Here is a 12,431-nt window from a genome sequence, read left to right on the forward strand (position 1 = left end):
GGGTGTTTCATTTCTTCCATCAGTTCTCTTGTCTGTGACCTGGAGTTTGTTGCACTAGTTTACATCAGTTAGTTTAGATGAAGTTAACCCTTTAGTTTACCTTTCTGATACTTTTTTATACCCTGGCAGTGTACAAGGTGCAAGTGAAAAAAGCACAGGGAGATTCATATGTACTTGATGGACTCTCTATTGTTACTATATTTGATTACTAAAGAGCAATTGCAGAATTGCTGGAAGTTCAGAGTATTGTAGATGCTTCACAGAGAAAACGGTTCACAGCCTTCTTGCTTCATATATAGGGACCAGATTCTTACACACTAGTTGAAACCTGGACAGATTACATCAGAATAAGAGAGGGAAGTTACAGGTTGATTTAAAAGGTGGAATTGCCACAGACAGTCATCTTGATTGAATAACAACCTCTGTATAAAACCCAGTTATCTCATTTGATTTATATTTGCTGTTGTTTTCTAGGACCATGGATCACGAGGAATAGCAGCATAGACAGTGGAGAAACAGAAGTTGGCCGTAGAGTTACCCAGGAAGTGCCTCCTGGAGTTTTTTGGCGCTCTCAGATCCATGTCAGCCAGCCACAGTTCATGAAATTCAACATATCCTTAGGGAAGGATGCTCTTTTTGGTGTTTATATAAGAAGAGGACTCCCACCATCACATGCCCAGGTACTTTATCAATTTATTCGTTGGCTTTAAATGTCTAAATGCTTAAGTTTAGATCTATGTTAGATTTATGTTGGAGCTTATAGAACTTAAGCATAGGGATTCCTGGAAATTAGTTCGTGATACCTGACAGAACACCTTGATGTTGAGATTTCTAGGTTATTATATAGCTCAACAGCACATTGATCAAAAGAGCTAACCAAAAGTGTTCTTGACATCCAGGTTTTTGAAGTTACTTGCAGTTTAGCACTCAAGGTTTTACATCTTGGATGAAATCTTGGTACCATTTGTGATAAACCTATCCAGATATTCACCAGGCAGAAATGATGAGTGGTGTTGGTCAAACACACAGTATACATGCACAACTAGGTGTATTAGCTTCAGAGTTTTATTCTTCATAAGGCTGTTGGAATGGTGTCTCTTCGATATCCAGCAGACTTTGGCATAATTTCTACCCAGATATACTAGAGAACATAATACAGTGATCATGTGTCTGAGAGCTTTGATTTTACTCTTTTTCCTTCAAGGACAGTATTTAGGTATAATCATAGAATCATATAATCGGTCAGGGTTGGAAGGGACTCCAATGATCATCTGGTTCCAACCCCCCTGCCATGGGCAGGGACACCTCGCACTAGATCAGGTCATCTAGAGCTTCATCCAGCCTGACCACAAACACCTCCAGGGATGGGGCTTTGGTCACCTCCCTGAGCAACCAGTTCCAGGGTCTCACCAGCGTCTTCTTGGTGAAGAATTTCTTCCTAATATTCAATCTGAATCTACCCATTTTTAGCTTTGTTCCATTCCCCTTAGTCCTATCCTGGCATCCTAAACTCAGGCATGGGGCAAATCTTGCAACTGGGAAGCCAAATTCTTCTTGATCTCTAACCAGCCTTGGAGAGGAATACTTGGTAACGCCGCATTTTTACCCAGTAGCACAGAGCAAAGGGCTATAGGTAAAGATAGTGTTAAAGTGAATGAGACCGAGTATCTCCTCTAGGTTGTGCAGTAGGTGTTTTAATTTCTTTGCAGTGATAAGCTGCAGCAATTTTTTCTGTTGCAGAGAGAAAAGTTTTTATAACACCGAAGCCTCATTAATGTGAATGGAAGGATTCCCATTTATTTAGATTAGAACTGTAATGAGAAATAATGTATTTGCAGTTACCCATACTAAAAGGAAAGAGCCTCTATTCTTTAGAGTATAAGGGAAGCAGAAATAGCAACTATCTTTTGAAAAGGACTCCTTCCTTCATGCATATCCTTGCTGATAAAAATCAGTTCTTCATTCATAAATTATCACTTAAACTTAAAATGCTTTATTTAGTGTATGATTTCCAAAAGGCAAATGTAGAATTTGATGATCTCATCTAATACTTCCAGATGCCTTGGTCTGATTTACCAAGAATTGTTACTCTTTTTTTCCCCCTATTTATCAAGCAAACTCTATTTGCATAAATGGATACCGTGCATGATCTAACCAAAGAGCCCAGAGACTTGAACCAAATGTGATTGCTACGCTTTGCCATGTAGGGGAAGTATATTCATATTGTCTGCAAGGAGGTATTTAGCCGAAGTTAACTGTGTCCATGTGCATGTGCAAACTCATGCTATGGACAGTGAAGCCATGAATTTAAAACCTTTAAACAGAGTTGGGAAGAACAGAGAAAAGAGTTTTATGTGGGTTTATGATGCCTGTTTTTATGAGTTTGTGAAGAAGGAGCTTTGACTGTCCATCAGCTTCCTGTAGTGCACTGTTCTAAAATGTTCTGTGAGTTGTTGAGTGGTCGAATGGATATATCTGAATGGTAAGAACTATGGCTCAACAGAGAAATTGGAGCTGTTGACTAATTTTCAGCCATTTCCAGTCATCCTTGCAACCCAGAAGACAGCCACAGAGAATATGAGAATATGTTCCAGGGTGGGAGCCTTCCCAAGAATGTTTTGATTTGGGTTGTAATATTTCAATATGTTGTCTTGAGGGCAAAGTTCCCTCTGTGGATCTTTGTTGCAGTGAGGTAATGGCATAATTCATTGATCATATCTCATATAATTCAGAATTTTGGCACTTGCTTCCCCTGTCATTCTGTCATGAAAAGAAAAAAACAACAACCAAAAAAGCAAGCAACTATTTAGCTGAGGAAAACAAACAGTAGTATAAATCATGGAGTGAAAATGACTTAAGGCAACAAAAGCTCTTAAGCAGTGAAAAAGTTTTTCTCTAAATACAAGATAATTATAATTGCCTGGCTATGCCATGATGGAGGTGTGCCTTCATCTTTACAAGAAATCTAATGGGGTGTAACTGGTAGCACAAAATACTTTTTTTAATTTCTATTTCACACTGGTCAAATGTGTTTGTTCTAGATTTCATTTTGATGTTCTCATCTAGGCAGGCTATGATCAGGAAGAGTTTCTCTGTCCTTTGCTGCACCTTACGTGGATAGGATATAAATTCCATGACCTTTCTGTTAAATTAAATAATGAGAAAGATCAACTGTATTTCCTGCTGAGCTGGATTCCTCCTCAGAGAACCTGTTTTCTAGTCTTTGGAGGAAGCAATTCCAACTCTCTTCTGTAATGGGAGTTAATGAAATTCATCAGTATAATCTGTAGAATTATTTTCCCATATTCTTGCAGGGTCCTGGCGCTTGTCAACAGGGTGGTATAGAGGAAGATTGCTTGGCATTTCTGCCCAGCAATCAAAATTCAGCCAAGCTGCTACCATGAGAAATGATTTTAGAAAAAGAAAGACAAGCTGTTGCAGACCTGAGTTAGTGAAAAGAAGCCTTGTTCTGACAGAAAGGAGCAGAATGGTTTTCTATTAATGAAAACAGTTTGAAGTTGACACCAGACAATATTTTAACATTGAAATTTAAAATCCTTGTTTCCACAGGTTAGGGACATGAGCTGTAAAGCAGAGAACAACTACGCTTGACAGTTCATCACTAATCAGTGCTGATACGTCAAGCCAAGTAAAATCCTTTGTGGGAGCAAGTCAATAATCAGCAAATTAGGTACATGATTAACCTGAGACAACAAGATGCAGTTCCTGTCTGAGAGCCCTGCTGAGATTTGACCTTCTCAGTATTACTGTTTAGCAAATACTCCAAATGCCTGGTTTAGTCAGTCAAAGTGATCTAGCTGTAAACTTGTCTAGAAGCAGCCTTGTGTGCCATGTACATAGGGAATGGATCTCTAAAGGAGGTAAAAATGCAGTTTTGAGTGGCAGGCAGACTCCAAGCAGGAATGCATTGCTTTCAAGCAACATTCTTCCAACCTGTGTAGGTTGGACTAGCAATAACAGAAGTAACGAGATGCACGTTGTGGGCTTGCATGATCAATAAGAAATTAGTAGAAGACAGTCATATTAATGCTATTGGTAATGTATAGAAAATGAACTGTAGATGTCAAATAATGCATGAAGTCACTCTACAGAGATTACACTAATTAGGATGTTACTACACCTTGGTAGAACATTCCAAATGGTGCATGAAATAAGGTAGCTTTATAGAAACATCACTGTAATGTCTGCAGACAGCATTGCATGAAGTTGTCCTGTTTTGATTTCCAGCAGAGTGTTTCGTACTTAGAAACTTTTCATGTCGAAACAAAAACTGTTTTCATTTAGGGCAGGAGCTGGCTGTATTTGAAACAAGAGGAATAGCTGGGAAGCTTCAGTGTTACCTTGGGTTTTAGTCAATGCTAAAACCATTCAAACGCTTAGTGATTTTGTGGAGGCACACAAAGAGTTTCAAATGTAAGAAAAACCCAGATGTGATTACATTTAGGTGCTCTGGCCACTTAAAAACTATCTGTTGGCAGCTGTGCTGTGAGTACTGAATGCTGTGCTGCATGACAACGGTAGTGTTGTGTCACATGTAGGTGCCAAAGCAAACCAGTTGGCCGTCGCTGTGGATATCAGATGTTTCATGGGTGTATTTTAATGAGTAATTACTGACTGGATTTTATGAAGAACCAGTTTTAAAGCACTATGCAACCAAGTTTTCCTGACATACGTTTTCTCGACTGTTTAGGTCTTACAGGCCTTTGGCATAAAGATGAATGCTAGCCACAATGCCAAATGTGGATTTTTTTTTTCCCTTTTCCCCCTCTCCATTAGGACAAAAGCTCTAAGGAAGCTTTCTTTTCAGCTCCTGATTTCAGACACTTAGTAGGGATTTTGTGGAGGCATGCAAAGAGTTTCAAATCCGAGCAAACCAAAACCCAAGGATTGCATAGGATCTCTTGTGTTTTCAGTCTTGACCCTTACAAGCTCTCCTTTTGATTTGCTGTGCTTACATAACTAATTCCTATGTGCAACTGGGCTCGGTCAATCTGTGCTATATGGATGGCACTGTGCAGTGCAGTCGCAACCATAGAGCAGTTCCAAAACTGTTTTGCTCACTCCCTGTGGTTCCTGGACAAAGGATGTTCTTATTAGCCTGTGAATAAAATGCATCAGGGGACAGAAAGCACTGAATGGAGAAATTATAAAAACCAATTGCCCATAAAGAACTTAGCATGAGATTTAAGTTTGTAAATAAAAGAATGCAGTAGTCTTCTGGAATGCTGTGTGGTAAAAATAAACAAGCTCACTGAGAATCTGAATTTGGAATTTGTCTAGAGAAGTAGGCTGGCAAGTCAGTTATATGGAGCTTTAATCATACTAAGTACCTCTCCCTCCAAATTTGTACTGTGAAAATGTAGTTGTTTGGGGTTTCTGAGCTGTTTTTTGCCACTTTTGTGTAACTTTCAATATGGGCCTATGAAATATAAAGGATCAATAGGAGAAAAGTCCATGAAACTGAAAAATTTCTTCAGAGATTTAGTTTTGTTTGACAGATCCGTTCCCTAATTCATGTGATAGAGCTGACTCTTCCCTACCAGTTCCGTATGTTAGATGAGAAATTTCACAGTTGCTCCTTGATCATCCTGAAAGTACTTCTGTCCTTGTCCCAGATTGGTCTTCTAATCTATGCCTATTTGTCAGTAAGTAGCTTTAAAGCAAGAGTGATATCCTCAGCATAACATGATAGGAAAATAAGCTTGAGTGTGGTTAGTCAGAAAATGCAGGCAGAGGAACAAAAATGATGTTTCGACCAACCACATGAAGAAATCTCATCTGGCTATGATTTACAGTACCATCTTAGTAACCTTTCAGTCAGGGATTTCAGATTCTGGTGTAAATACTCCTAGTACTGGCAGACGTAGGAAGTTTTGTGCACTCAGTGAACCATCAGCAGATCTGTATTTTCCTTCTATTTACCTGAGTTCTGAGGCGTCCAGAGATAAAAATGCATCATTCTGGTCTGTGCCAGTTTATGCCAGTGCTATATCATTCATAAATGTATATAAGTTTAGTCCCTTTGTTTTTGTCTGAGCTTGGATAGTTCTTCATCGTTTGATTAAAGGAGGCCAGTGCCAATTTTAAGTTAGTTACAATTGTAGCCTTACAGGGAGGCATGCCAAGGGATCTGCCCTCGCTAGGTCACGCTGCATCATTGTGAGACGAGATTCTGCAGCTAAAACTACTTCAAGCAGTTTCAGCCTGAATACTCTTCCCCTTCGATCTTGCCAACTGCTGAGCCTTCTCTGCTGTATGAGGTAGAATCAGCATCAAACAGAGGGGAGGCAGAGGAACCTGCCAGCACAAGCAGAGATGAACAGCATGTTGCCAGTGAGAAATGTCAGCTTTTATTGCTACTTCCTTAGTTGACCCTTTGTGAATGATTGTTCCGAAGAGCAAGATTTCTTTTTCCCAAGATGTTGCCCAAGTAATAACATTTCCCAAGGAGATGATGAGTGTCTCCTTAACCTCTGACTGCTAGGCGATAGGTTTTAGCCATACTTCCAAATGTCATTGATTCAAGAGATAGATATATGTGTGCTTGCCACCTCTGATAGCCTGAAAGTTACTGACAAGCCAGAATTCTCTAAATCTCTGGTGTGAATTGGCTTAAATGTACTAATTTACCTGATTTAGGTTCTCCTGCAAAAATCTCTGGGGAGGGTGGTGGGGTTGGGAAGGCTCAGGTGAATGGCAATCTGATACTAACGGTTCAGTAAGAACAAGTATTCCCCTTCTCCCACTCTTTCTCATTATTACAGACATAGGAAAGAGTAGGTAATGGACTTAACTGTGACAGCAGCTTTCAACATTAGTAGACCTGGGCTCACATTCCTGCCCTGTCATGGAGTTTCTTTGTGGCTGAATGTCAGTGCCAGTTCCACATGTTCAACAGGAAGGGAATAGTGCTTCCATACTTTCCCCTTTGTTTTAAGGCTCAGCATTATCAAGAACTCTATGTTGCTCCTATGTAACTGTTAAAAATGTTCAGATTATAAGGTCACCTTTTACACCCTAGTTTTAGACAGATGCATAGCATGGCACTGAAGTGTTAAATCGCTTCACAGGATCCCAGAGTGTTAGGGGTTGGAGTGGACCTTGAAAGACCATTGAGTCCAACCCCCATACCAGAGCAAAATCACCTGGAGTAGATCACACAGGAATGCACCCAGGCATGTTTTGAATCTCCAGACAAGAGACTCCACAACCTCTTGGGCATGCTGCTCCAGGGTTCTGGCACCCTCACAGTCAAAAGGTTTCTCCTTACGTTCCCATAGAACCTCCTTTGCTCTTACTTGCACCCATTGCCCCATCATTGGACATCACTCAGCAGAGCCTGGTTCCATCTTCCTGACACACACTCATCATGTCTTTATAACCATGAATGAGGTCATCCTTCAGTCTCCTCCATGCTAAAGACACCCAGCTCTCTCAGCCTTTCCTCATATGGGAGATGTTCCACACCATCATCTTAGTTGCTCTATGCTGGACTCTTTCAAGAAGCTCCCTTGTCTCTTCTGCTAGAAAAGAGAATTGCCTATTGTTAATTACTTGCTAGGACACAGTTAAGGAGTGGAAAAGAGTGTACAGGACAACCCTGTGTGGGTGTTTAGTCAGGATGCAAGGTTACAGTTTTCTGTTTAAAGCCAAAGCAAGTGAAGGTGTGTGTTTTCTCGTAGCTGCTGCACGCACAAGCTGTCTGTGCTAGGGAGTGGAGGGAAATGCAATGAAACTCCTGGCAAGCAAGCACAAATGGTTACTGTAATTTTATTGAACGCATATATCTTTCTGCAGACGTGTCTATCTGTCTCTGCCTGCTCCCATATAGATAAATGTGTCTAAAACAAGATACCTTTTCATAGGGGACTTGTTATACAACTATCAAAAGATTGGACATATTACTTTTGTTGTTTCTTAAGGGCTTCCCTTAGACAGGGACTGAGAGCTACTAAGTGGGCAAAACAGTAGCTTCAGAGCTCCAGAATCACAGACGTTGAAGACAGGGAAAAAGCCTACTAGGGACAGCCAGTCCAGCTGCTTTGTTATGCAGAGTTATTCCCTGTTGTAGATTAACCAATATTTCTTGCAGTCCTGTTTAATTGTGTGATGCAGTGGCATCTCCATTGGGAGGCTATTACTGAGCTTAATAGATGGGAAGCTTGTCTGACATTCATCTTAAACTTCTTTCTTCCTTTTTTAAGTTTCATGCCATTAATGGTGCCATCCCTCTTACACTCTAAATAATCACTTGCTCTGTTTGATCCCTTTTCCAAAGATTAATGTAATGTCCTACCTTACTTGGAGACCATCCAACCAGAAATTTTCACTTTTCCTTAATAAAAGTTCAATTCCTTCAGCCACTTGATTTGTGTTATTCCTTTCCATGCTTCCTCTGGGTTTTATATCCTACTTGCCCCTGATTGTTCCACATACAAACCCAGGTAAGCAACTCTTATGTAACACTTGTGTGGTGTATTTTTCTTGGATGCTCATTTACCTACCATTATATAAAACACTCTTCCTGTTCGTGCTGTATTCACATTCTGGGGGCTTTCATTCAATTCCATGTCTGGAGCTACACCTCAGACTTCTGTTGCTCCTGCAGCAAGAATTTTTTGCAGGATTTTTTTCAGAACAGCTCTGAGACCGCTGGAGGAACCTAAAATTTGCTGGGTCAAATCATTGCTTTCAATGTTTTCTCAAACCCAGCCTGCCAGGAAATAACCATTTATATGTTTTTCATCCCCTGTACAGAGCAAAGATGTGTAATTCTATGTCATTGTTTAATGAAGGATAGGAGTCACAGAATCTCTGTGTGTGTTCTATGGGTGACTAGTGAATATTACTTTCATGTTGATGTATCTTCCTAAAATACCATTTTATGACAAAGTAGAAGAGAAAACAGAATGTCAGACTTTGAGTTGAAATACCATTCTGTATTCAGGTCTGTTTGGGATTTTGTCTTTCTCTCCTTGTTTGCTTGCTTCTTTCCTTCTTTCCTTCTTTCCTTCTTTCCTTCTTTCCTTCTTTCCTTCTTTCCTTCTTTCCTTCTTTCCTTCTTTCCTTCTTTCCTTCTTTCCTTCTTTCCTTCTTTCCTTCTTTCCTTCTTTCATTCTTTCCTTCTTTCCTTCTTTCCTTCTTTCCTTCTTTCCTTCTTTCCTTCTTTCCTTCTTTCCTTCTTTCCTTCTTTCCTTCTTTCCTTCTTTCCTTCTTTCCTTCTTTCCTTCTTTCTTTCTCTTTTCTTTTGTTTGGGTTTGTTTTTTAACCCTGCAGTATGATTTCATGGAACGCTTGGATGGGAAAGAGAAATGGAGTGTAGTGGAGTCTCCACGGGAACGTCGAAGTATTCAGACCCTAGTCCAGAATGAGGCTGTGTTTGTTCAATACTTGGACGTGGGTTTGTGGCACCTGGCATTTTACAATGATGGCAAGGACAAAGAGCTGGTCTCTTTCAGTACTGTTATTTTGGGTAAGTACCTCCAGAAGGTGAGCTTTTTTTTTCCCCCTCTGTTTATGCCTTCTCTTAATGAAAGTCATAGAATCAAAGCCATAATACTTTCTTGCAGTCTTCAGTATGTTTTCCCTTAATTTGTTTTTTCACTGCTCTGTCAGAATATCAGTAATAGGGTACTTACTTTAAGCTGAAGGTTTATCTTTTAACATCTTAGTGTTCCCATCTTGAGTTCAGCGCAAGGTCCTGCATCTGGGTCTGGGCAATCTCAGGCACAAATCCAGACTGGGTGCAGAGTGGGCCAGGAATAGCTCTGAAGAAAGAGATTTGGGGGTATCGATTGATGAGAAGCTCACCATGAGCTGGCAGTGCTTTCGTGCAGCCCAGAAGCAATTGTGTACTGGGCTGCATCAAGGGGAATGTGGCCAGCAGGGCAAGAGAGGAGATTCTGCCTTTGCTCTGGAGACCTCACCACAAATATGCATCCAGGTCTGGAGTCCCCCTCAGAAGAAGGACACAGAGCTGTAGGTATGACTCCTGAGGATGGCCGCAAAGATGATCCAAGGGCTGGCACATCTCTGATACGAGGATAGGGTGAGGGAGCTGGGGTTGCTTAGCCTGCAGAAGAGAAGGCTGCGGGGAGACCTTATAGCTGCCTTCCAATACCTGAAGGGATCCTACAGGAAGGCTGGAGAGGGTGTCTAGCAACAGGACAAGGGCAAATGGTTTGATGCTGAGGGAGAGTGGGTTTAGACTGGATTTTAGGATTAAGTTCTTCAGTTTGAGGGTGGTGAGACTCCAGAGCAGGCTGCCGAGAGAGGTTGTGGATGCCTCCTTGATGGGGGTGTTCAAGGCCAGGTTGGATGAGGATTTGAGGAGCTGAATTTAGTTGAGAGGCGTTCCTGGCTGTGGTGGGGAGGTTAGAGTAGACAATCTCTGGGGTCTCTTCCACCCCAAGCCATTCTATAAGTCTGTGATATGTATTTGCCTATTATCCTATAAGAATGCTTTTTCTGCTTCTCCAAAAAACAAGAACTTTTGTGCTTGTATCTTGTTACTTGGGGATTGTGCTTAGAAAACCTTCAGATACGATAAACCGTCCTTGAAAGAGTTGTCTGGTCTAGGCTAGAGCTTGCAAGAGCATCAAAGGTCTAATAGTCAGGTAGGCTACTTGATAGTGCAATGATAGTAATTGGACTGAAACACAGAGAAAAGTATAGTGTTTTATCCAGTTCAGAGGTTCTTCTACACACACCTAGTATCAGACATTTCATAATCAAAGGATCTGAGACAGCTGAAAGTTTCTCTGATGTGGAAAAGGAGAAAGAATAACAGAAATTATGTTAACTCCCAGACAATACTAAATTTGCCATGATTTTGAATACACAGAAAATGCTTTTGTGTGCCATGAAGCAAAATAATGAAAAAATCTATAGACAATCTTCTTCATGAGACAAACTCATACCTTTGAACATCACGTTTCAATTTTTCCTTCATTGTTTACATGAAACATTTCAGGAGGTCAAACTAATGACAACTCTTCGACAATTTGCTTTAGAGGGTTTTTATTTAGTGGCCTACAACTGTGAAATTAGATTTAAAGTTGTGCTTGAATCTTTTTCCTTATTTTTTTCTTTCAGTTTAATATCACAGAAAAATACTCTGTAGGGTTCTGCTAGTTCCAAATCCAAAATTTGTTTTCTGTGTAGTACAGCTGCTCTTTGTTTGCTGTCTGGGTCTGACAGAGCCATTTAGTTCAGAACCTCAGGTCCCACAACAACAGGGATTAATAGCAAAGAGTAACAACATTCCAATTAAATGTTTGTTCCAATAATTGAGTTTTGAAAATATGTTCCACTAAAATCCAGCATCTTTCAGATGGAAGCAGTTTCAGGAATGAGTGTCAAATTTGGAATTTTATTCCTAGGATGTTATTATGCAAAACAGTGTATATCGTGCAGCCCAGAAGGCAAAGCATATCCTGGGCTGCATCAAGAGAAGTGTGGCCAGCAGGTCAAGAGAGGAGATTCTCACCCTTGTCTCAGCCCTGGTGACACTTCTCCTTGAATACTGTATTAAGTTCTGGTGTACCCATCATAAGAAGGACAGAGTGCTGCTGAAGCGAGTCACAAGGAGGGCCACAAAGATGATCCAAGGGCTGGAACACCTCTGATATGTGGATAGGTTGAGGGAGCTGGGGTTCAGCCTAGAGAAGAGAAGACTCTGGTGGGACCTTAGAGCTGCCTTCCTGCACCTGGAGGAATGCTACAGGAGGGCTGGAGAGGGACTTTTCATAGAGGTGTGTAGCAATAGGACAAGAGGGAATGGTTTGATGGTGAAGGAGAGTAGATTTAGACTGGATCTTAAGAAGTTCTTTAGTATGTTGGTGGCGAGACTCTGAAGTTGACGCCTGGGGAGGTTGTGGGTGCCTCCTCAGTGGGAGTATTCATGGCCAGATTGGCTGAGGCCTTGAGCAGCCAAGTCTATTTGAGAGGCATCCCTGCCTGTGGTTGGAGTAGATGATCTCTGAGGTCCCTTCCAACCTAAGCCATTCTGTGATTATCCATGAAATAACAGAATTTGTGACAAATAAGTATTTTGGTACAGCTGAAATGTTATCGTTGGGCTGGTATGCTTACTCTTTCAGATGATCAAAGTCACCAGTGCTTCAGCTGTGGTGTTTAACCTCATTGTCTGTTTTTACAGACCTCTCTTCATCCTCTCACATAGCTGCTTGCACCTTTTTTGTTACATTTTCTTTTTCCTTAGTATAAAGAATATTTGATGGGGCAAAAGAGCTCCTCTGTCATATTCAGCTGTATTTCTGTCAGCTTAATTAATGAGCCTCTGAATGTCTATAGAAATAAAAGAAGATACAGTCCTTGGAATACACAGTTTCATATGGAAGAGAGCTTGTGTAAGATCAAATTCTCATTGCAAAAGGGCTATTGGCAAT

General features: G+C 40.8%; 1 protein-coding gene across 50 annotated transcripts in view; it reads left to right on the plus strand.

Moving 5' to 3' along the window:
* The window catches only part of TENM2 (teneurin transmembrane protein 2), a 1,869,083-nt gene that overhangs the window by 1,753,158 nt on the left and 103,494 nt on the right, over positions 1-12,431 (plus strand). For all 50 annotated transcript variants that reach the window (XM_064161561.1, XM_064161557.1, XM_064161558.1 and 47 more), the window contains 2 exons: positions 475-680; positions 9,298-9,493. In XM_064161561.1, the coding sequence (XP_064017631.1) occupies positions 475-680; positions 9,298-9,493 (402 nt within the window). The remainder of the gene's footprint in view (positions 1-474; positions 681-9,297; positions 9,494-12,431) is intronic.

Source organism: Pogoniulus pusillus, chromosome 22, assembly GCF_015220805.1.
Source record: "Pogoniulus pusillus isolate bPogPus1 chromosome 22, bPogPus1.pri, whole genome shotgun sequence".
NCBI classification, from domain to species: domain Eukaryota; kingdom Metazoa; phylum Chordata; class Aves; order Piciformes; family Lybiidae; genus Pogoniulus; species Pogoniulus pusillus.